General features: G+C 45.0%; 1 protein-coding gene across 1 annotated transcript; it reads right to left on the reverse strand.

Annotated features, from left to right (window-relative positions):
* Positions 1-858: 858 nt before the first annotated feature.
* On the reverse strand, positions 859-19,068 carry PITRM1 (pitrilysin metallopeptidase 1). The gene is made up of 22 exons (XM_054390084.1): positions 19,039-19,068; positions 18,103-18,263; positions 16,786-16,912; positions 16,480-16,568; positions 15,844-15,972; positions 14,816-14,929; positions 13,998-14,094; positions 13,704-13,838; positions 12,817-12,955; positions 11,613-11,729; positions 9,811-9,943; positions 9,041-9,161; positions 8,407-8,483; positions 7,465-7,630; positions 7,241-7,341; positions 6,813-6,933; positions 5,964-6,035; positions 4,615-4,727; positions 3,978-4,103; positions 2,444-2,589; positions 1,696-1,798; positions 859-1,173 (listed from the first exon to the last, which is right to left on the reverse strand). The coding sequence occupies exons 1-22, from the start codon at positions 19,051-19,053 to the stop codon at positions 1,080-1,082; spliced, it is 2,496 nt and encodes an 831-aa protein (XP_054246059.1). The 5' UTR covers positions 19,054-19,068; the 3' UTR covers positions 859-1,079.
* Between the last annotated feature and the right edge of the window lie 3,735 nt (positions 19,069-22,803).

The raw sequence follows: 22,803 nt of genomic DNA on the forward strand, positions 1-22,803 counted from the left end.
TCCTCCTTCCCTAACTGTGCAGGAAGTAGACATACAATCATTGACTCCCCAGCCCACTAAAACTGTTATCTTGAAGCCACAGCTTCTTGAACACCTCCAGGGATGGTGACTCTACCATCTCCCTGGGCAGCCTGTTGCAACCCCTCACCATGCTCTCAGGAAAGCTTTTCCTAATGTCTAACCTAAATCACTCCCTTTCCTTATATCCTATCACTGCTTACTCAGGAGAAGATACCAACCTCAGCCCCACTCCAGCCTCTTTTCAGGTAGCTGTAGAGAGCAAAAAAGTCCCCCTGGAGCTGTCTTCTCCAGCGGGAACAACCCCCAGCTCCCCCAGCCTGGAGCAAAGGTGCTCCAGCTCTTGCATCATTGTTGTGGCCTCCTCTGGACTCCAGAGGCAGGATTGGAGGTGGACTCTCAGCAGAGCAGAGTCAAGGGGCAGAATTCCCTCTCTTGCCCTGCTGGCCACACACCTCTGGATGCAGCCCAGCACACAGCTGCCTTCTGGGCTGCATGACGGCACCACTGGCTCCTGGGGAGCTTCTCAGCAATCACCACCCCCAAGTCCCTTTTCTCAGGGCTGCTCTCAACCCACTCTGCACGCAGCCTGGCTCTGTGCAAAACAAGCTAAACACAGCACCTGTTGATCAGTGGTCTGCTCACTGCAGTTCATCACAGCCTTGGGCTCCTCTAGCTGTCAGCATCTTAAGCAAAGGAAGGTGCAGTCATCACACCAAAGAGTGAAATCTGTCAGTAGGAGAAAGTTCTTTATCCATTCAAACACACAGTTTAAAACTCTCGACTTTTGCATATACAAAAATATTTAATTTATGTTCTATTCATTAGGTGGGGGGGAGTCAGGCATCAGTAAAATGTTAGGGTCTGTCTTTGCCATACAGAGCTCAAGGATGGCTGGATGGAACATCCTGCACAGTAGGTCTTGCCAGGACAGCTTTTAACTGTTCTGTTGGACACTGTTAAAAGCATCAATGAACACTGAAGTTGCACCACAGCACTGTTAAGTTACTAAAAACCCCTAATGATGGTCACACAGATTGGCTGGGAGGGGCAGCAGCAATTCAGCGCTTGACCCATGAGGGATCTTTGGTGAGATCTGCGTTTTCAGGGCCAAGCACAGCTTGCCCACGAGTGCTCTTCCCCACTGCCAGATACCTGCAAGGAAAAAACAGAAGTGAGGAGCTGCTGCATGCAGTTACATGAGTTAAAGGTATTTTCCTCTCAGGAAAAAGTTTCACAGTAGGGTTTGCTCCCCACTCATCACAACAGGACAGTCTCCAAAGGCTAACCAAGCCTCCCTTGCTCCTTAACCTTGCATTCCTCAGGAGTGGAATCCTTCAGGCCAGAGCAAGTCTAGAAGAACAAGCTCCTAGAGCCAGCAGCTGGATGGCTGAGTGTGCTCTCTCCAGCCACATTCTGGACCCTTCAAAAGTAAATCTACCAAAAATTCAGAACACAGGAGGAAGTGAAGTTCCATCTGCTGGAATGCAGCCAGCAGACCACAATTAACATCTATCCTGGGTTACAAAAGCAAACTGTGAAAGCATCACCAAAGGGCAAGGGAAGAAAACCAAGAACGTTACAACAGCTTCTGCAAACTTCCCTTCTCCAAATGAGGTTTTTGTTCTACTCTTCAGGTGCTTATTCTCCTACCTGCAGCACAGACCACAGACTTACTTGTTTGCTACATCAACCAGGTTATCACTGCTGACAGCAAAGAGTTGTTCTCGGTGTGTCTGCTTCATGGCATCTGAAATCCCATACAAGAAATGATCCATTCCTAGAGAAGACAAAACCACAGCTGTGTTGGTGCCCTGGCACCTCAGCTACAAGGGCATGACTGACTGCAAACTAAGGCAGGTACTAGAAAGGAGGAGCAGAGACCACTGTTCTGAGACAACATCCAACAGGAAATCAAACATCAAAGGTCAGAACTAGGGAGTCGTGCTGAGGTAGAGAGTTTCCTCTTCAGGAAAAAGGATACTTCATGTCCTGTTCTGATGAGTGGCCAAGGAGGCCAGCGGTATCTTGGGGTGGATTAGAAGAGCTGTGGTGAATGGGTCCAGAGAGGTTCTCCTTCCCCTCTACTCTGCCCTGGTGAGGCCTAATCTGGAATACTGGGCCCCTCAGGTCAAGAGGCTAGCAGAGCCACAAAGCTGCTGAAGGCAGTGGAACATCTCCTTCTTTAATCCACCTCCTAGCTGTATTCACCTGACATCAAGGAGCATTTTCAGTGTGAAAATCCTCAGTAGAGAAACTGCATTGTGGTGGTACTTAAAGGCAGCTTGGTTGAAGCTGTCTTACCTCTGCCAAGTACAAATTTTACCAGGTGATGCAGTTGAGCAAACTAAATATTTTCTTCCTTTTACAGTTAAAATATAAATAAATAAATATACTGACAGCTCTGAGGCTGCTGAGAACAGACCTTTATCTGATGGAGCTATTGGTGCATCTACAGCAGCAAAAACTGCTAGCTTGGCTTCATCAATGTCTTGTTGGGTGAATTCTCCACGTTTGGCCCATTCCACTGCTTTCTCAAAGGTTTTCAAGGTGCTTAATGAGTTTGGGTCTCTTAGAAGAGGAAAAAAAATAGTCTAATTAATAAAATTAATTACTTCAGCCTTACAAAATGAAAACCTGCAGCTGTTCTGTTCTCATGTCACTCACATTTTACTATGCAACACACAAACACAGAGGTGAAGATTAAACCAAAAGGTGAGCTTCCTTTTTGTGGACAAAAAAAGTTCAGTTGCCCAGAAGTAGTTGCAAGAAAGCATGCAGAGAACTGGAGCTAAGAGATGGTAACCCAGCAGTGTTTGCTGTGAGAGCTTAGCAAGCATCACTGCCAGCAGTAGAGCAGCAGTGTTAATGATCTGCTGTATCTCCACCAAGCTGCTCTTCCTGCTACACCTGGTTTTGCTCTCTGTAAAACAGGTGCAACAGGTTAACAACTACTGAAATACTAACAGGACAAGTCTTACCATGTTGAAGCTCCATTCTCTATGAATCAAGGCAAGGCTGCCCAAATTTTAGCTGGGAATCCCCACCAAGCACTGTGCTAGGCTGCTGCTGCTGCTCTAGGAAAATGATTTAAGCCTGGACTCCAACAAGTCAAAGTGCAGGGTCCTGCATCTGGGTCAGAAGTAGGTCTTCAGTAGAAGGGTGGTGAGACTGTGGAATAGGCTGCCCAGGGAGGTTGTGGCTGCCTCCTCCCTGGGGGTGCTGAAGGCAAGGCTGGATGAGGCCTCGAGCAGCCAAGTACAGTTGAGAGGTGTCCCTGCCCATGGTGGGTAGGTTGAAGGAGATGACCTCTGAGGACCCTTCCAACCTGACCCATTCTAGGATTCTATCCACGGGACACTTTCAGTGAGGATTATAACTAATCTTTAATACCTCCAATTAAAATTAATTCAAAATGCTTTGGTAAGACCAGTGCAGGGTTCTGGATTGGCACAAAATGAGGAAAACAAAAGGAGGAAGCCCTTCTGTCTCATCAGCAGCAATGCTTTCTGCTGAGTTTCTGACAACTCCAGCCAGTCACTGAAGGAAGCTGCACATGTCCATGCTCAGGACCTCAGGGAGCAGCATCATTCTACTTCCTGGCCTCAAATTTGGATAGTCTCAAATTTAGAATAGGCTTGAATTCTCAGGGTCTTTGCAGCCCAGTAGGAAAGAAAAGGCAAGTAGTTGTACTGACCTCTGATACTAAGACAGAAAGTACCTAAGTAGAGAGTCACAACAAGCAGAGATAACAGAGGCTTTCCCAAGGACACAGAGCAGAGAAAGCAAGGAAGGGTTCATTATGTCCATTCAGCAATTAACCTTTACATCAGCAGCCCTGAATCACTTTCTGGTTATTTCATTCATTTTTCTTTCACTTTATCTTGAAAGAGAGCTCCAGCTAAACCAGGGCACATGGAAGTGGTCACCTCTCACAAGCAGGGAACAAACCAACCCACCTGTAGGAGTAGAAAGTGAAGATGCCATTGTGGTTCAGTTTAGCACCTCCACCATAAGCCCCTCCTTTCTCCCTGATTTCTCTGTGCAGGAATTTAGCTGTCATCAGCCGTGCAAGAACTCGAAGGCTGCAATGAGAGAAGCACCAACAGCAAAGATGGGAAATGGACAACAGCAAGAGCCTCAACTTCCTCAGAAGTCTGCCCATTTGCAATGCACTATCTCTTGTAATCTACAACAAGAGCAGTACTCAGTATTTACTAACAGCTGAGTGATGAGACAGCACTGAAAGAGTGGCACTGATTCCCTAACTATTTCCATTTCTTTCACTCTAATGCAATGTGAGAGCAGGTTCCCAAGCTTTGTTACATGCAGTAGCATTGTCAGAGGCATCCAAGCAGGCAGGGCTGTTTTATTTGGCAGTTAGGAGACAGCAGCCCCTGCTTACCTGATCTCAGCATTTATTAAAACAGGGCATTTCTGGCCCAAGCCACACACAGCTACTCTGTAAGGATTTTGTGACAGCTGCACTGCAAAGCATTCTCTACCAACATTCCACTCTCTGTGCTCAGCCCAACTCTTATTCTGTTTTCTGCTAGGCAGCATATGCAGAAGCTCCCTGCTGGCTCTGTTTCCCACCTTGCATAGTCTGCAGCCGTGTAGGGAACTGTTCGAATGCACTCCCCAACATAGTTCACTGGGAAGGGAAGGACAAAATGGGTCTTCATCGGGCATGGCTTGAAAGTAGGATCCTGAGAGAAAAATGCATTATGGTCACAGTTAGCAGAGGTGAGACAATTTACCCACTGGAAAACTCTGGCTTCTTTGAGAACTGTGATTCTGCCAAGCATACAGACAAATAAATGCTGAAGCTGCTGCTTGACCTACACTCCAGCCAGGGACACTTTGCTCTTGCCCACATTAGCAATTCAGCACACAGAAGATCCTTGGCAAGCTAAATAACAGACACTGGACATCAGCTCCCCATCCTTGCACACCAGCTTTTCAGTTGTGCAGAAGCTGTATTAGTACCAAAGACTTGACTGGCATTGTTCCCTGCCATGGCTTTACTTGGATTGAAACACCTCTCCACAACTCTCCACTTCCATGGCTGCACAAGTCCATGGTCACCACACCACCTTTCAATCCATCTACTCCACTGTAGATACTGAACACAGAAACGAAAACCCACCAAGAAATGCAAACCAGTCATGAACAGCAGCAGCAGCTACGTGCATCAGCTCAGACATCTCCTGCAATAAACTCCCTTCTACCCTACAAGCCCACCTCAGAACTTCCAGTGCTCTGGGTGTCTCCAGGCCCCTGCAGCACCTGCTGCTTCACCTCTTCCACCCATGCACCTGCTTGTGTGCTTCCTCAAGCACCCCCAGGAGCTTTTATGACTACACTTCAATACTCCCAAGCTTTTTGTAACTGCAGAGACCTACTCCCCAGCCCCTCACACAGCCTCTGGCTGATGGGCCAAGCAGAGTAGCATCCACATCACTGATCAGCAAGAAAATCTATGGGCTGAGCTCTCCCTGCCTTCTTTTCAAAGGAGAGCTCAGGGTGTGCCAAGTGGTTTTTCCAAATACAGGTTTTCATTTTTACTTCATTGTCACTGATGCTCTACTGTCAGGTGTCACTCAAATTCAGAATCATTTAGGGAGGAGAGGAAAGGAAGGAATGGACTAACTGGGAGTGAGACCACATAAGCCTGGTTCTGAAGGAAACCAAGCTAAAGCCCAAATAAGCCTCACTTACAGGAGACAGTACAAGTGTTTGCCTGCATTTGTGGACACAGAGCTAGTTAAAGGATTGCTACCCAGAACCAAAGGGAAGGTAACAAACAGGATGACACAGAGGGATTAAAAGTTTGGTGGCTAGTTTAAGGAAACGATCCAGTCAGAGGGTGGAACTGAAGGGCACATTATGTTCAGTGTCATGTTTAGTCCCAGTAACAGCCCTGGAACCAGTTATGCACTTACATTAACTAGTTTCCTTGTGAACTGCAAATCAGGAAGCATTGCACTTCCCACAGGTCCGACTTCTGAAGATTTCTACAAGAGACCCAAGCCCCCCAGTTAAGAGATGATTTAACAACTTACAGCAAGGATATTACAAATGCAACCTCTGCCCTCAAACCCCTTCAAACTGTCCCCAGAGTGTGTCTTCACAAACATAAGCAAGCTACTCAATTACTTCTTTGTACTTGAAATTCTAAGCAAATGTTGAATGAATTTTCTTTCAGAAGTCTGGCACTGAAAGACACCAAGATAGGGATTAAATGAGGCCCAGTAAGTTTCAGACTAACATCCTGGGTAGGGAACTGGGAGCTTCTTGCAGTCTCATCAGAAACAAAGACAGATCTGCATATTGACAGAGCAGTTCCTTTGTTCAATTCATTGAATCAAGCAGATTTTGTGCCAAATGTCCTGAGCACCCAGATGACAAAACAAATTCCTACAAGCTGTGGAGCTGCATGTCATGCCCTATTTCCTTTTGGCCAACATTTCAATAAAGCTCAGCTAAAGAAGAAATTCCCATTGTATGCAACAGAGAAAGGCAGAATTTCTTTTTCCATATCTCAGGCAAAAGAATCAAGCCCAGGGTAAAGCCTGGCAGCTGATCCAGAGGATCATCACTGCCTGTTTTCTTGTGGCAAAGTAGCCTCTGTGGCAAAACACACAGCAGCTTATCACAGAGCTGGCTCCTGCTAAGCTATCTTTGTATGGACACAGGACCTGAGTTTAAGCCATGTCCTGACACAATGGTCTTTATACATGATCAAAGTGACTGTGCCTGGTGCCCCAGCCACGACTGAAATAATTTCTTACCTCAATCACATGGGGCCGAACAGGTTTTCTCTCTTTTTTACTTCTAGCTATGCCCTTTATAAACTTCTCTATTTCTTTAGATGCCTCTGATATTTGCTGAGGTGCTGCATTCACTGAACACCTGTTGAAAATACATATTGAGTTGCAGTAACTTTTTGTTTTTTCAGAAATTCTTTTATGATTGGCACCACTGCTTTGTGGTGCAAAGCATTGTCTATTAAATCATCAGTCTAGCTGAGAGGGGTCCCTGCCCCTCCCCATGGTGGGGAGGTTGGAAGAGATGATCTCTGAGGTCCCCTCCAACCTGAGCCACTCTAGGATTCTATGACCTCCCATTTCACACAACCCCAGTACTCTCAAAAATGCAGATTCCTAGCCCATGGTTTCTCCTTAGCCAAACTGCTCCTCTTCTTTCAGCTGGAGCTCACCTGATGTTGTCACTGTTCAGCAAATACTTCTTAATGCGGGGCAGTTTGCGGAGGATTGGTTTCATGTCAGACATTTCTGCTATTCTCTTCATCAGCTTCACCTGGGTGGGTAAGGAGGCAGAAAGAACAGAGACTGAGCCAAGAAAAAGAATTAGCAAAAGCAAGCACTGCAATTCCAAACTCAAAGAACTGGGCCTCACTGAAGGGTGCCATTAATTTCTCACCTGATCCATGCCACCGAACATTTCCTCCAGCTCCCCAGAAGGTGTCAGGTTTTTGCTGGCTCTGATAGAGGCATACAAATGCCCAGAGTCTGGAACCCCATTGGACAGCTCCTGAGCAGTTGTCTTAACCAGCACTCTGAAATGTTCTTCCTCCTCAAATCGGGGGCTGGAAAAGAGCAGGAGCAGGTCTTTAGGTCACAAAAATACCACAAAGTGAAAGCACAGCAACGGAATTTGTAATACTGCATTAAAGCAATATTGGAATGGCTCAGGCTGGGAGGGACCTCAAAGATCATCTACTCCAACCTCCCTACCATGGGTAGGGATGCCTCTCAACCACGTTTGGCTGCTCAAGGTCTCAACCTGGCCTTCAGCATCTCCAGGGAAGAGGTAGCCACGATCTCCCTGGGTAGCCTATTCCAGAGTCTCACCACCCTCCTACTGAAGAACTTCTTCCTAAGATCCAGTCTAACCCTGCTCTCCCTCAGTTCAAACCATTCCCCCTTGTCCTGTCTCTAAGCACCCTCAGGAAAAGTCCCTCTGCAGCCTTCCTGTAGAATCCCTTTAGGGATTGCAAGGCAGCTCTAAGGACCCCCAGAGTCTTCTCTTCCCTAGGCTGAACACCCCCAGCTCCCTCAGCCTGTCTTCAGAGCAGAGGTGCTCCAGCCCTTGGATCATCTTTGTGGCCTCCTCTGGACTCACTCCAACAGCTCTGTGTCCTTCTTATGATGGGGACAGCCAAGTTCAACAAAGAGCTTTTAAACTGTTAGTTCTCCATTTGACCCACTCTACAGTCATGCAAACCATGGAATGATTAGGAACTGAGAGCCTCTAAAGTTACAGTTATGAAAAGAAATCCCAAGTCGGGTCTGTAAGAAGAAGAGAAGGAAAGTAGAAACCCCAAACACATACAAAAATAGAAAAGAACCCAATATACTGTACTTGTTAAATATTTCACTCCACAAATGCATCATGTCTGGCAGATTTCTATCCAAGCACAGAGATGAAAAGAGTACACCCTAAAGAAGAAAAAAAAAAAACAAACAAAAAACTAACAGCAAAACACAAAAAACCCTTCAGAAAAGACAACCAAAGCAATGGCTTGGAAATGCACAACTACTGCTTATGACAGGGATGCACTGATGCCAAGCCAAAGCTACACATCACGAACCCACTTTAATGCAGGCAGTGCCACTCCAGTCAGAGCAGACATGAACTGTGATTGTTCTTCACACAAAGCAAGCCTGGCAAGTCACAGATTCATAGAATGGGTTGGGTTGGAAGGGACCTTAAATAACTAGTTCCAACCTCTCTTCCATAGGCAGCAACACCTCCCACTAGCTGAGGTCACTCAAGGACTCATCCAACCATCCCTCTCCAGCCTTCCTGTAGGATCCCTTCAGGTACTGCAAGGCAGTTTTAAGGGTTTCCCAGAGTCTTCTGCAGGCTGAACAAGCCCAGCTACAAGTTTTCAGTACACATCAGCTGCCCCTCTGCCTGGAAGCCCTGCCTGCCCCTGGCCTGCAGAGCTGCTGCTGCAAGGGTAATGTGCTTCTGAAGCTTACGATGGATTTACCTGTTCATACACATCCAGGTGGGAATCATCTGGAATGATGTGTGGGCTGACATACATCCCACCGGTTTTTAGTTCTATTTTCTGGGCTTGCTCCCTGTAATCAAGGGCTCCACATCCCATCCTGTGAAAGACAAGACAGCCTTGTCACCCTTTTCAGCGTATGCCAAAAGCAGGCTTTGCAAAGTGGACTGTTGAAGCCAATACTAATGCAGCAACTGGACAGCTTGAGGCATTATATAAAGCAAACAAATACTTCACACCTTATAAAAGCTGCACCCCAAGCTTTTCACTGAGAGCCTCCTGTTCCTTCAAAATGGTGTATTAAAGAGTGTCTTTTATGTCCAGCCTTGCCACCACCATCTGTGTGGAACTGCATTAATGAGTATCACCTAAGCTGTTCTCTCGCCAATAAAAAGCTCTGTGCCACTTTTCCCCTGCAATGGGCTCAGCATTTCTGTGACCACATGGTGAATTTAGACCAAAAATCTATCCAAGTGAAAAGTTTCATTTCTGCTGGGCTGTTTTTCATTTATATGAACTTTGCAATCTGCTCAGAGACTGCCTGTGATGGTGCTGGGGAACAAAGCAACGCAGAGGCCGCTTGAGAAGGGGAAAGGAGTAGGCAACTACGTGGGGAAGAGGGAAGACCATTGCCTGTGCAGAACACAAACTTAGCAGCATTTCTCTTCTGCAACAAGAGGTGCTAAAGTCACTAAAAGCAATGCTCATTCAGTAGTGCTGTATTATTACCCAAGGAGCAAACCTCTCACTTGGTAATGACGTTGCAGAAGAGCGGCACGTATGGTTTCAGCTCCTCCGGAAGCGTGTTCAGGCTGGAAACAGCTCGGAAATAAACCACCCCATTGGTTGGCTGAGCACAGTACTGGACAGGAATGTCATCAGCTAAGGATTAAAAATATAAAAAAAACCAAAGAATAACCAACAACTTCCCACTACAAACACAAAAGCAAACCAATTTCATACAGGATCTTCCCCATAAGAGTTACTCCCTGTTAGCACTTCAGTGCCACTTCTTGTTTAAACTTTGCACACTGCAGGGATGTTGGGCTGGGGGGTTTGGTTGTTTCTCTTCAAGGTAAGGACAATACAACTGGACAATCTGAAGAGATACTGTTGACAGAGCTCACATTCAGATAGATCAATGGTAGTTTTTATTTCCGAACAAGTCAAGAAGTTTTTCTCCCGTATTCTTTGCCTTCATCTCCTCAAAAGGGTGCTGCAACAGGCTGCCCAGGTAAGTTGAGGCCCCCATCTCTGGAGATATTCAAGGTCAGGCTCAACAAGGCTCTGAGCAACCTGATCTAGTGGAGGATGCCCCTGATGACTGTAGGGGGTTGGATTGGATGACCTTTGGAAGTCCCTTCCAATCCAACCCATTCTAGGATTCTATTCTATGAGAACTGACCTAGAGCATTAGAGCAAACATCAGAATTTTCACAAAACCAGGTTGTTTCAGCATGAAAATGATGCAGTACTTGACACCTGATGGTGACTTTTACAGGAGAATGTCTGTTAGAAATACAGTACAGAGTAGGATTACCTGCAAGATTTTGACAGAACTCTACCAAAAGTGAGATCTAATTTCTTGTTTCCTATCAAGCCATGGGGCAGCCACTAGCAAAACAGGCAGAAACTTGTCCCATGGCTCCTGTACATCGTATTCTGTAAAAAATGAGCAGGGACAGAGAGCAGTAAGGAAGGCTTGCTGCACAACCTGCCTGTCCTGGAAAGTGGTGAGATTGCTCAAGAGCAGTGGAGCACACTGCCTGGGAGCAGGGCAGGCAGCAAGGAGCTTACATCAGCAGCACTACTGCTGGGACTGGGGGAGTTCTGGGCTTCTCAGGTCAAGAAGAACCTCAGGACACTGCTTGAAAGAGTCCAGTGCAGAGCCACAAAGATGTTGAAGGCAGTGGAGCACCTGCCTACTCAGGACAGGCTGAGGGACTTGGGGCTCTTTAGCTTGGAGCAGAGGAGCCTGAGGGTTTATCAGTTCACATTGATAAACATGTGAAGGGCAGTGTGGGGAGGATGGAGCCATGCTCTGCTCCAGTGACAGGACAAGGGGCAATGGGTGCAAGCTGGAGCAGAGGAGGTTCCATAGGAACAGAAGGGAAAACTTTTTCACTGAGGGTACAGAGCCCTGGAGCAGGCTGCCCAGAGAGGTGGCAGAGTCTCCTTCTCTGGAAACATTCAAAACCTGCTTGGATGTGTTCCTGTGTGACCTGCCCTGGGTAATCCTCTAGCAGGGAGGGTTGGACTGGATGATCTCTCGAGGTCCCTTCCAACCCCTAACGTTCTGTGCTTGAGTGAAGGGCGAGAGGGCTGATTGGAGCCGAGAACAGCTCCACGCTGCCCCCGCCAGGCGACAGCCAGAAGCACCTGCAGAGCCACTGCACACCACCTGCTGCAGGACTACACCAAAAGGACCCTAACTAGGGACAGAAAAGAGAGGGGGGACATCTGTTTTGCTCTTTGCAAAGCAAAACAACAGCTGGGCAACAACGCAACAGTACCCTGAGTCTTTCGAGGATGAAACTGTCATTACACCAACCTGTGAGCCTTGTCTCCAGCACAGTGAATGGGATTCTGGGCTCGATGTCGGACACTTTCAGAAGTGGAAGACAAGAGGTGTCATCAGGCTTGCTTTGAAAAGCAATTAATTCCAGACCTTGCAAGAAGAGCAGAACACCAGCTTGTCATTGTCAGCTTTTAGCAAAAGTCCTATAAAAAACCTACTGAGCTGATGCAGAGCAGAAAAACACAAGAGTCTGAGGTTTGGAATTTTCTGTCAATAACTCTCTCAGACATTACTGAAACGAATTCTGCAGACTCTCACCTTGCAACAACAAACAGAACACTCCACAGCACTAAATTCTCTGTCCAACTCCTCTTCACATCCTGTTTACAGTAGCATGCAATTTAAACCCTGAAGAAATGACATCTGCCAGGCTCTCCTGTCACCCAGCTCTGCAAACACCAACCCACACCTTGCAGGTTAGAAGCTTACTAGCTGGAAGGTAAGAACCCAGTTCTTACTCAGGTGCTCTGTCAGTGCATTGATGCAGCTAAATTGTTGTTTCACTTTACATTTCAGCCTTTCAGATTCTGGCTGGTCACCTCAAAGTACTTTTCCAATTTATCTTCTTAAGTAGAAAGTCTCCTCTGATTTTCTGCTCCTCTACCCTCTGTTAGTATCAAAGCTTCAGAAGATTAACATCACTCTTTGGAGGATTTCTGTGACTAAATCACTGTGTTCACAAAATTAGATGACTGACCAGGGTTTCTAAATTGAAGTTATTGCCCAGAATACATTGAACACATTTTTTAGCTGACTTTTTAAGTAGAAGAGAAATAACATTACAAACTAGAAGTTTGACAGAAGCATGGAGCAGACCTCGTATGTTCAAAATTAAACAGCTTCAAAGGAAATACTGGAATTCATCCAGGACCATGTGCAAGTTCATATGGGAAAGAGTAATCAAATCAGTAGTTTAAAACAATTTCCTTACTTCAGCCCTATTAGAAACATTGAGAAGTCTATTTCTGAGCATTAAAACTAACAGAATATATCAATCATACACTGGAGTGTAAACACTACACTGCACAAAAACACAAATACTCAAACTTCCAACAAAAAAAAAAAAAAAACAAATATGCTGGGGAGTGCATGAGAACTTAAGATATTCCACAAAACACCACAAAAAAAAACTGGCTGTGATTTTAAGAAGTTCAAAAATATGGAAAAGCATCTTAACCTTTTTCAAAGATTTGGGATTTTTCTTCTTCAGAAAGACCAGTGACCTTTTTTTCCAGCTTTTCTGCTTCCATTTTTGCTTGTTTATCATGGTAGCCTTCCTCTGGACTCATTGACAGAGTCAGTCTGTGTGGGTTGTCCTGCAGAAACATACCCCAAAAGAAAGCATTTTTAATTTTGAGGGCAGCTTCCTCCTGTTTTGCTTCATACTATTGCTCCTGCAGCAGCAGATAAAAACAGCCTGTGCATCACTGGGCTCACACTATCAAAACCATCACAAACAGGCAGTGTGAACTCTTCATTTCATCCTGAGCAGACTGATGCAAGGGTGGGGAAGAGAGGAAGCTTACCACAAGGACAAGCACAAGCAACGCTGTGTCAGATTTATAGAGTCAGATTCCCTACAGCCAGCACTACTCATTACTTTAATTAAACCAAGATTCAACAGCTGTACATAAGGCTGTAAAGCAGTATGACACAAGTTTTATCTGGAGAATGTCCTAAGATGGGGAATCTGCTTAAATGCAAGAGGGTTTCATTAAACACCTTCAACCTGCCCAAGCTTGAGTGCATTCAGATCCCATATGATGATGCAAAGCATGCATGCCTTAGCCTGCTCAAAAATGTTCCAGCTCAGTCTTGCTGCCAGAGAGCTCCATGCATTAAAAGCAACTGTCACAACTGCTGTTGGATTTCTCTTTGTTTGTATCAGACTGTGGAATTTCAACACCAAAATTCCTCAAGCATTTAAAATTAGCATGCTTCAATCAAAAGTGCTGCTGGTATTCTACACCTAAAATTAGGCAGCATGGCTATGAAGCCTTCTGTTTAAAGACTGTGATTTAAAAAGTAATGCTGAAGGCTATTTTTTGCCATCAGTTTGCCTACCTTAAAATAGGTTTTAACTTTTTCCTGCAGAAATGTGGGATTTTCCTTAAGGCACTGCCTGAATTGGGAGACTTTATCTGCAATCTTCATCAGCTCCACTGGATCTCCATCCTGATTCCAGCAGGAGGCTATATACTGAATGGGAAAGAGTAGTTAGGTAAGCAGAACAATCCATCTGCACAGCCACATCTGTGGTCCAAAACCACCTATTGAGACTTCACAGTTTGCAAAGACAGACATCAGATTTCCTTGCTCCTAAAAACACATCACAGAGGGGCACACAAACAAACTTACTGATGTCAGGGCAAGTCCAAAACTCGTAGACTGATGCTTCAGCTGGATTTCAATCTTGTGAAGTAGAGCTTCAATCCTATCTTTCTCAAATCCTTTCCTTTGGGAAGGGGTGATGAGAGAAGGAAACCACATCCATTAAAACTAATCACTTTGAGTGAAGTTATGGAAATTAGTTACACCATGGATAAAGCAAGCATCACAACATCAGGGTTGCCACAATCAATTCATTTAGCAAAACTAATACCACCAGAGGAGCAGCTGAGGGAACTGGGGTTGAAAAGGAGGCTGAGGGGCAACCTCACCACCCTTTACAACTCAAAGGAGGCTGGAGTGAGGTGGGGCTCTGCCTCTTCTCATGTGCAACAAGTGAGAAGAGAGCCCAACAGAGAGCTACGAGGATGATTGGGGGACTTGAACATCTCTGCTATGGAGAAAGACTGAGAGACCTGGGGCTGTTTAGTCTGGAGAAGAGAATGCTGAGAGGGAACCTTATCAATGTCTATAAATATCTGAGAAGTGGGTGTCAAGATGAAGGTGCCAGGCTCTTTTGGGTGGTGCCCAGTGATAGGACAAGGAACAACGGGTATACAAGCTGGAACACAGGAGGTTACACCTCAAATGACAGATCCCTGAAGCAGGCTGCCTAGAGAAGTTGTGGAGTCCCCTTCTCTGGAGACTTTCAAAACCTATCTGGATGTGTTCCAGTGTGACCTGCCCTAGGTGATCCTGATCTGGCAGGGGGGTTGGACTGGATGATCTCTGCAGGTCCCTTCCAACCCCTGACATTCTGTGATTCTTAAAAGTTGAGCACTACTCACACAATAACTTCATCCACTGTTCTAGCAATGATCTCTTTCACAGTACCAATGTCTCTTTCAGCAATACCCTGTAGACCCACACTGAAATAAGCTTCTCTTGTTAAGCCATTAAACCTAGAATGAAAAGATATTAGTCTCAGTGATATGTATTAGAACTTAAGCAATAAACCTGCCAGTGGAGGCAGAAGGGGGAAAAAAAAGCACTTGTCATTTCCACACACAGAGGAGGAACTTAAAATCTAGAACAGAAAGAAAAATAATTACCAAAGAGGCAAGAAATGGAACTTGAAAACATTTTTGTTCATGTGCAGTAGTAGTAGCCACTGCTAAGGAAACACAGCATGATAGTAAAGAAGGTAAAAGTTACAGAAGGTAACTGAAGATCACAAAGTTACAGAAGATGAGTTGGTCTTCTCTGTTCCTCCCACTCATCTTTTAAATAGAGAGACTTTACCTGGAAGGACTAAAAGTGAAAATTTTAGCTGCCTGTAATGCCAAAACACAGAGATTCTACTCCAGCAGGTGAGTGGGATGGTACTTTGAAATTTGTACTATTAAAGCAGTATTTGTAAAGTAATTGGTGAAGGTGAGGTGTTCCATATTCGTTGCAATTATTGTCAATGGTATTTAAAAGAAAAAACAAACAAACAAATAAACAAACATAACACCAAAAAAGTCAAGGTAAGAGTGCAGAGAAGAGCTAGCAAACTCTTTTGAATGGCCAAGATGAAAACCTCAGCTAAATCAGGGCACTGCAGCTGAACCATATTTTTATCTACCCATGTTTCTTGCTCATTGCTTTAAACAATACAACTCTAACTTCTAGTGAATTGTTTTGACAATCACAAAAATCACACTTAGAATGCTTTAGAGTTCATCAGGAGAAACTCTTAGCAAGTTTTACCATTAAAATAAGGTTATTGTGATATAAACTGACAGTATGAGAGATGCCATCTCCCAGCTTAGTAGTAGGTGGTTTGTGACTTTTCTAATATTGCTATAGTGGTGAAACAAAGTGCAGCACTTACCCAACAGCAGGAGAAAAATCTGTACCAACCCCAGACTCAATTAAGGCTTTGTAAAAAGGAGAATTTGGCCCATCAACCAAGAGTGATGACAGCAGGCTTAGTGTGAATGTTTCAAAAGTGTCTGTAATGCTGAAAAAGACAAATTAATGCTTAAAATTAAGCTACAAACATGCAACACCAATTTAATTTCAGAAGAATTGCTCCTATGAAACAGTGCAGAGGAAGCAGGGAAAAAATAATTGTCTGTTATGAACTCTGCAGCACACCTTAGGGAACTAAGAGAGTTCTGTGTCTTTCATGAGTAATAACTAGCATTACAGCAAGTTAAATTAGGCTGCAAGGGTAGATAAAATTAGTAGTAAGGTCATAAAGACCTGCACATGGCAGGAAGCTGAAAGACTGGAAGCCAGTGTTTCCACTGAGCAGCTCTGGAAGGTAATGGTTGATTTTCCTTACATCTGCTAAAGACAGAAGTTCTGCGTAACAATTAAACTTTCATTTACTAAAGTAGGATTTGTTCAGCTCTCCCATGGCACTGTTTATCCTAAAGGTACTGGGGGACACAGCATATTCCTACAGCTTGCTTAGATTTCTAAAATGAGCCTTTGATTCTGAATCTCATTTTGATATACTTACTCTGTCAACAAGTAGCTAACACTGACAGTTGTCTGCTTGGAAGGGTCAGCAGCAAGTGAGTCTGAGCCACATGTTACGCAGTGCTCTCTCTGTAAAGGAAAATAAATGCATGGGATGCAGACTAAACTCAGAAAAGAAGAATAAATTAACTGCTTGCATCTTCATAGCATCTAAACAAACAAAAAAATAATTCCATCAGGCTGGGCTAAAATATTAACTTGCTATATTGTTTCTGCAATTCCAAGATTGGATACACTTTTTTTTGTGTGTGTGTGTGTCATTTTTTTTTAAATTCTTTTTACTTACAGGCTTTTCCCAGAGTTTCTGTTTTGGGATGTCAGTATTTGATTCAATTCTTTCAAACTTCACCAATGCTTCTTCATGAATTTGTTTCAAATGTTGCTCCAGTGGAAAATTGCCATATGTGAAAAATCTGCATTTCAAATGAACAATTAGGATTAATCATCAGGTTTGACATGAAACTTACAGCTTTTACTAAATTCTGAATTCCCTGTGTTTTCCAGTGAGTCAGTTACACCTAGAAAGGAATGTGCTTGGTAAGGCTCCTAGGTTAAAAACCCACCAGTTTGCATAAAATCCACAGATCTCCTGGTAAAATTCCCAAGTTTTTCAACTTCTGTTTTATGCTTTGGAGGCCACGAGAAGCTAGAATTTGATTAGCTGCAGCAATATGCAATGTCCCAAGGAAAAGAAAAATAAAATATTGATCATTGAAGCCAGAATCCTAACACTCTAAAGTTTCAGAAGACAAAATTCTTATGATGATCACATGTAACGTATCAAATCTGATGATCCATCTGGGTTTTGCAGGTCAGTCAATCAAGTACATTCCCATAACTACAAGAAGCATTGCTGACTTCCACTGGATTAAATATGAGCTCAAGGTATCTAATCTTACTCCCACATTAGAATTCAAACACAGGTTCAGAAGAACACCTGGGATCATGAGAAAAACAAAGGATGGGCAATTCACTAGCAGGACACAAGCTAATGTTCCATAAGTGAATGAATCAGACTAACGAACTGACCACAAAAGGACACTAAGGAGTTCCCTCCATATCACTTTCAAATTGACTTTTGGCTTAAATACTTCATTAGTACCATCAGAACTAGCATTTAACAAGTGAATATCCATTACTTAAAACCTGACACAGCAATGTGTGACTCAGGAGCAAATGAACAGCCATTCATTTGTGACTTCCTCTTCTAACTTCTGTTGATTTCCAAAAGAACCCCTAGACTAATCTAGGCTACTTGTAGCATGCTCCTTAACATTAGCACCAAATAATTGTGCTCCATTTCCCCCTAACTCCAACCAGTTCAAGGTGAAACACCTGGAAACAAAACTGCCCAGAACAAATCCTCAATATGAAGCAGGCAGACATGCTGTAGAGTATCCTCCAGCTCTCCTTCCTGCCTCCAATTCACCCTTCACTGCTCTTCCTAGAGCAAATTTCCTTGCGTCAATGTTGCCCTAACTGCTGCAGGGCACAGGTTGTCTAAGGTGCTGGAAACACTGTATTGATGCTCCTCAGCTCTTAGACATACCAGCAGAATGCTAACATGCTACACCATGCAGAGTCAGCCAACCACTTCAGGTACCTGGAATTGCTTGGATGATAATGTGTGGCATGGAACTCTTTAAGCTGTTCCCATGTGAGATCAGGAATACATAATGGATCTCCACCAGATATTACACCATAAGTGTGATCAGGAAGGATTTTATTCTGCAGGTGCTGCATGAATAACCTCTGGTTATCTGTCTTAAGAGGAAAACACCACATTTCAGTAAAAGTCATCAAAACACATTTTAAAAACAAATGCTGTACAGAATGACCTCAGAACTCTAACTTACACAAGAACTCCTCCTCACACCAGCACTGTTCTGTTGTCCAACATACTTTAATAAAACTTCCTACACTATCATAGAATCCTAGAATGGCTCAGGTTGGAAGGCTCAGGGATCATCTACTCCAACCACCCCACCATGGGCAGGGACACTTCTCAACTAGACTTGGCTGCTCCTCATCCAACCTGACCTTCAACACCCCCCAGGGAGGAGGCAGCCACAACCTCCCTGGGCAGTTTTTTCCAGAGTCTCACCAGCCTCCTACTGAAGACCTTCCTCAGATCCAGTCTAACCCTGCTCTCCCTCAGCTTCAAAGCATTTTCCCTTGTCCTGTCTCTAGACATCCTCATGAAAAGTCCCTCTGCAGCCTTCCTGTAGGATCTCTTCAGGTATTGGAAGCAGCTCTAAGGTCCCCCTGGAAGCCTTCTCTTCTCCAGACTGAAAAGCCCAGCTCCCTCAGCCCATCCTCACAGCAGAGGTCAGTTTAATCATGTCCATTTAAAAGAAAATTCTACAATAAGATCCATTAAAAAGGTTCTCTTTTTTTACATGTAAGCAAACTTTTGACAGGCTAATGTTACTATCCATGTAAATTTCACAAAGGAGGAATGGTGCAATAATGGCACTGATAACCTGCAGCTTAAGCCATTTCACCCTCTATAAGATCTTAAACCATTCACAAAACTTACAAATGCCCCTTTCATTTCGTTAAAAACAACTCCTTTGAAGACCAGAGGTGTCTGAGGATCAGATGGGTTCTCATGTTCTAACCTCCAACCTTCTTGCCTGAAAAAAATTAATAACAGGAAATGTGAGGAGTCTGAAGGTTTGAGGTTATTTTTTCTTAAGTTAAGGCTTGCATACATCAAGCTGCCCACACCTTACCAGAAATCTAGTTGCCGCAAACATGGAAAGAAAGCTGCATCCAAGTAGACTGACAGGAGATTCTGAAAATCCTTGGGGTTTTGTGTGGAAAATGGATAGAGTGTGTAATCACTAGCTGTGTATAAACGAACATTAAAAGAGCAGAATTTTAGTAAGTCTGAGATGCATTTTGCCCCTATTTATTTTTAATCTCTCCTCTATATAACAGCCAGAAGTGAAGACACTCAGTAAACAGACATTTTCTCAGAAGAACACTGTCTAATGCTGCTATTATTTTATCATCAAAATTTTGCTTCTGCCATCTATTTAAGTAATTAAATGCTTTGCTGTACACTGTAAAGATCCACTTCTACTGGGACTTCAGAACTGCCAAATTAAAAAACAGATTTTGTTGCCTGCTTAATTTTTTTTCATCTCTCATTCACAACCTTCACACTTCCCAATCACTCTCCGAAAGCAAATTGAGGAGAACAGGCAGCTCTGCTGCAATAAAACCTCACCTATCATTTACTTTGGGCTCACCTGTGAATGCATTCATGAAAGTGGACAGTGATCTATTCAACATTTTGAAGAATGGATCTCTGCAAGGATACTTTTGAGAACCACAAAGCACAGTGTGCTCGAGGATATGAGGGACTCCGGTGCTGTCCATCGGGGTGGTCCGGAATTGGATACTGCAAGACAGAGAGCAGCCAGAGGAATGCAGCTGTGTGTGATGAAAAGTCCACCCAAATCCTCACTGCAGCTGTCATTTATGGCAACATTACCTCTGCCTAGTAACCATCACAACAGACAGCAGGGTGCAGTCTGTGAGTTCTGAAGACTCTTGAGTGCTCAGCCACCTTATCCAGAGGGTGTACAACCTCTGCACTTCTATTTCTGGAGGTGGTACAGAAGTTTGCAGCACATAACTAAACATATTTCTTCTTTACCCAAAAGGTTCCAAAAAAAAAAATCAACCAACCAAACAATAACAAAAACAACAAACAAAAAAAATCAAAACAAAACTTTCTGGAAGGTTACAGAAAAAGGAACTGGTTTACATCTTGGGACTACAAGGCAGTTTAGCAGAAAGTCCAGTTTTTAGTTGACTAATTGAAAAGAGGTGATAACAAGTTTAAAGTAGTTCAGTGGAGAGCCATAAAGACAGCTGGAACCATGCCCTGAAAAAAGGGGCTGAGAAAATTTAGCTCCTTTAGCCTGGAGAAGGAAAGGCACAAGGGGACTGAATAGCTGCCCTCCAACATCTACAAGGAGGTTAATGATGAAGACAGGTTCTTTGCATAGATATGCATGATTGAAGACATGAGACAATGCTCAGAAACTGAAGCAAGGGAAGCTCCAATTTGATATTAAAGAAAAAATTACCCCACACGCCCGGTCAAACACTGGGAGCCCAAAAGGCTGCATGATCTCTGTCTTTGGAAGTTTTCAAGGCCCACCTGGAAAAATATCCAGAGTAACTGCAGCTGAATTAAGGGCTGACCCTGTTTTGAGTACTGGACTGAACAACAGATACAACATCTGTCCCAACATGAACAACTTAAGTCATCCCAAGCAGGGGCTACCATCCTCTTTGTTATCACAGAAAAATTTGTTATGAAGCTGGATTATAATTTAGAAACCACAAGGAGATGCTGAGATGAAACGTGCTATATGTATATCAACGGCTTACCTGAACAGATTATTGGAGTCCTCCCGAGCCACATGTAAATACCTGGCTCCTGTAGTATCATGACTAAGCTTCACTGCAGTCAGGAACAGCTCAGGAACAGCTGTCACCTGCATCAGAAGAAAACATCTTCACTACAGTGTGACTGTAACCAGGTCAAATAAATCATGGATGATATAGCAATGATCATTTATTGATCCTGCATCTTAGCATATCTTAGTATCTTAGCCATACACAGTATTAAATAAAACCTTTGTTCCTGAGTTTCAGGGGGTGTGTGGATTAAGTTTGCAAATGACAAAGTTAAAAAAAATAACAATTTAAATAACTTCAACCAAGTTGTCTTCTGGCACAGATATTAATACCCCAAGAATCTGATTAGAAATACAGCAATAAGGCACATACTGCAACACCAGTAGTTATGACAGCAATAGAAAAAAAATCAGGGATTTCAGCTGTACCAATTTCACCAAACAGCAGCCAGTGAAGACCACACTGAATGCTCAACAGCAGACACAAACTCCCAGCTACGTTATTTACTCTACAAGAGTTAACTCTCTGGAGAAACATGTGTCACCCAGAGAACTGGGTCGTAGAGAGGTTAAGGTCTACAAGTAACTTCTGTGGCATTTTTTTAACTGACAACCCAAAGCACCCACAGAAATACTTGGTGTGTAGACTCTTGGCCTCAGTGAGGTGTTTACAGCCGAAGTTAGATTTATCTAACACAGGCACCGGAGTAATGCAGGTGATGCTCACCTGCTTCACAGTGAACCCATGGATTTGCTCGCCCACCCTGTACTGCAGCGCTCTTTCAGTAGCGGAAAGGCTCTTCCATCTCCATGACTTGCGATTCAAACACCTGAAACAACACTTCCAATTAGAACCAACGGGCTCGCCCCGGGGGCAGCGGACGAGCCATCACCCCTGATGCCCGCGCTGAGGGACGGCGGCGACGGCAGACGCGGAGCAACTGCCCAGCCCCTGGGTCTCGCCGGTCTCCCACAAGGCGCTGCCCTTCGGACGCGGGCAGCCCCAGCCTGCCCGCATCAGGCCTTCTGGAGTCCGCCGGGGACACGTCGCGTCGTTCGTCGTCCTTCGGCCGAGAGAGACGGAGCCAACTGCAGCACGGACCTCGCCCAGGCCCGCAGCGGGGCCCGGGACAGCGAAGGTAGGGCCGCCTGTCCGCCAGCCCCCCAGCAGAGGGTTGGGGCCGGACAAGGCAGAGGAATAACTGGCAGGGACCTACCACCCGCTCCCTCCGGGTCCCTCCCGGTCCTCACCGGCCATGGCCCAGCAGCCCAGCGGCCGCCCGGTAGCGGCTCCACATGTCTCGGTGCCTCGGCAGCGGAACGGTACGGGCCGCACAGCCCAGCCGGCGCAGGCGCTGCGGTCCTGGCCGCATTGGCGGCGGCGGGAGGCCCCGCCCGGGAGGCTGCGCCCGGCCCGTCCCACGCCGTAGCGGTCGTGGAGCGGCGGGAACGGTGGTGCGGTCGTCGCGGACTGCGACCGAGTCCTTCAGCCGAGCTCCGGCAGCGAGTGCTTGACCCCCGTCGGGGAGAGGCGCTGGGGACGGCGGGCCCCGAAGCCGGACGGAGGGGCATCGAGGGGTGGTAGAGGAGGAACACAACAGGATAAGTTTAGTTCATGTGGGGGGATTGACCTTGGGGGAAGGCTCTTGGAAGTGCCTTTGACAGTTCAGGAAGGTCTCCGGAAAACCAAAGGCTGTGTTGGTGGTAAAGGAAGCGACCCCTGAGCAGAGTGCTTCAGGGACAGTACCTCTCCTTGCCTAGGTGTTGACAATGCATCTTAGTGTTTTAATGCAAAGATTTTGTGAGGAAAATGAGCAAAGCAAGCAGGAGCAAGTGGGAAACTAAAGCAAGCTTTTAGTCCTGTG

Source organism: Indicator indicator, chromosome 20 (genome assembly GCF_027791375.1).
Source record: "Indicator indicator isolate 239-I01 chromosome 20, UM_Iind_1.1, whole genome shotgun sequence".
Classification (NCBI taxonomy): domain Eukaryota; kingdom Metazoa; phylum Chordata; class Aves; order Piciformes; family Indicatoridae; genus Indicator; species Indicator indicator.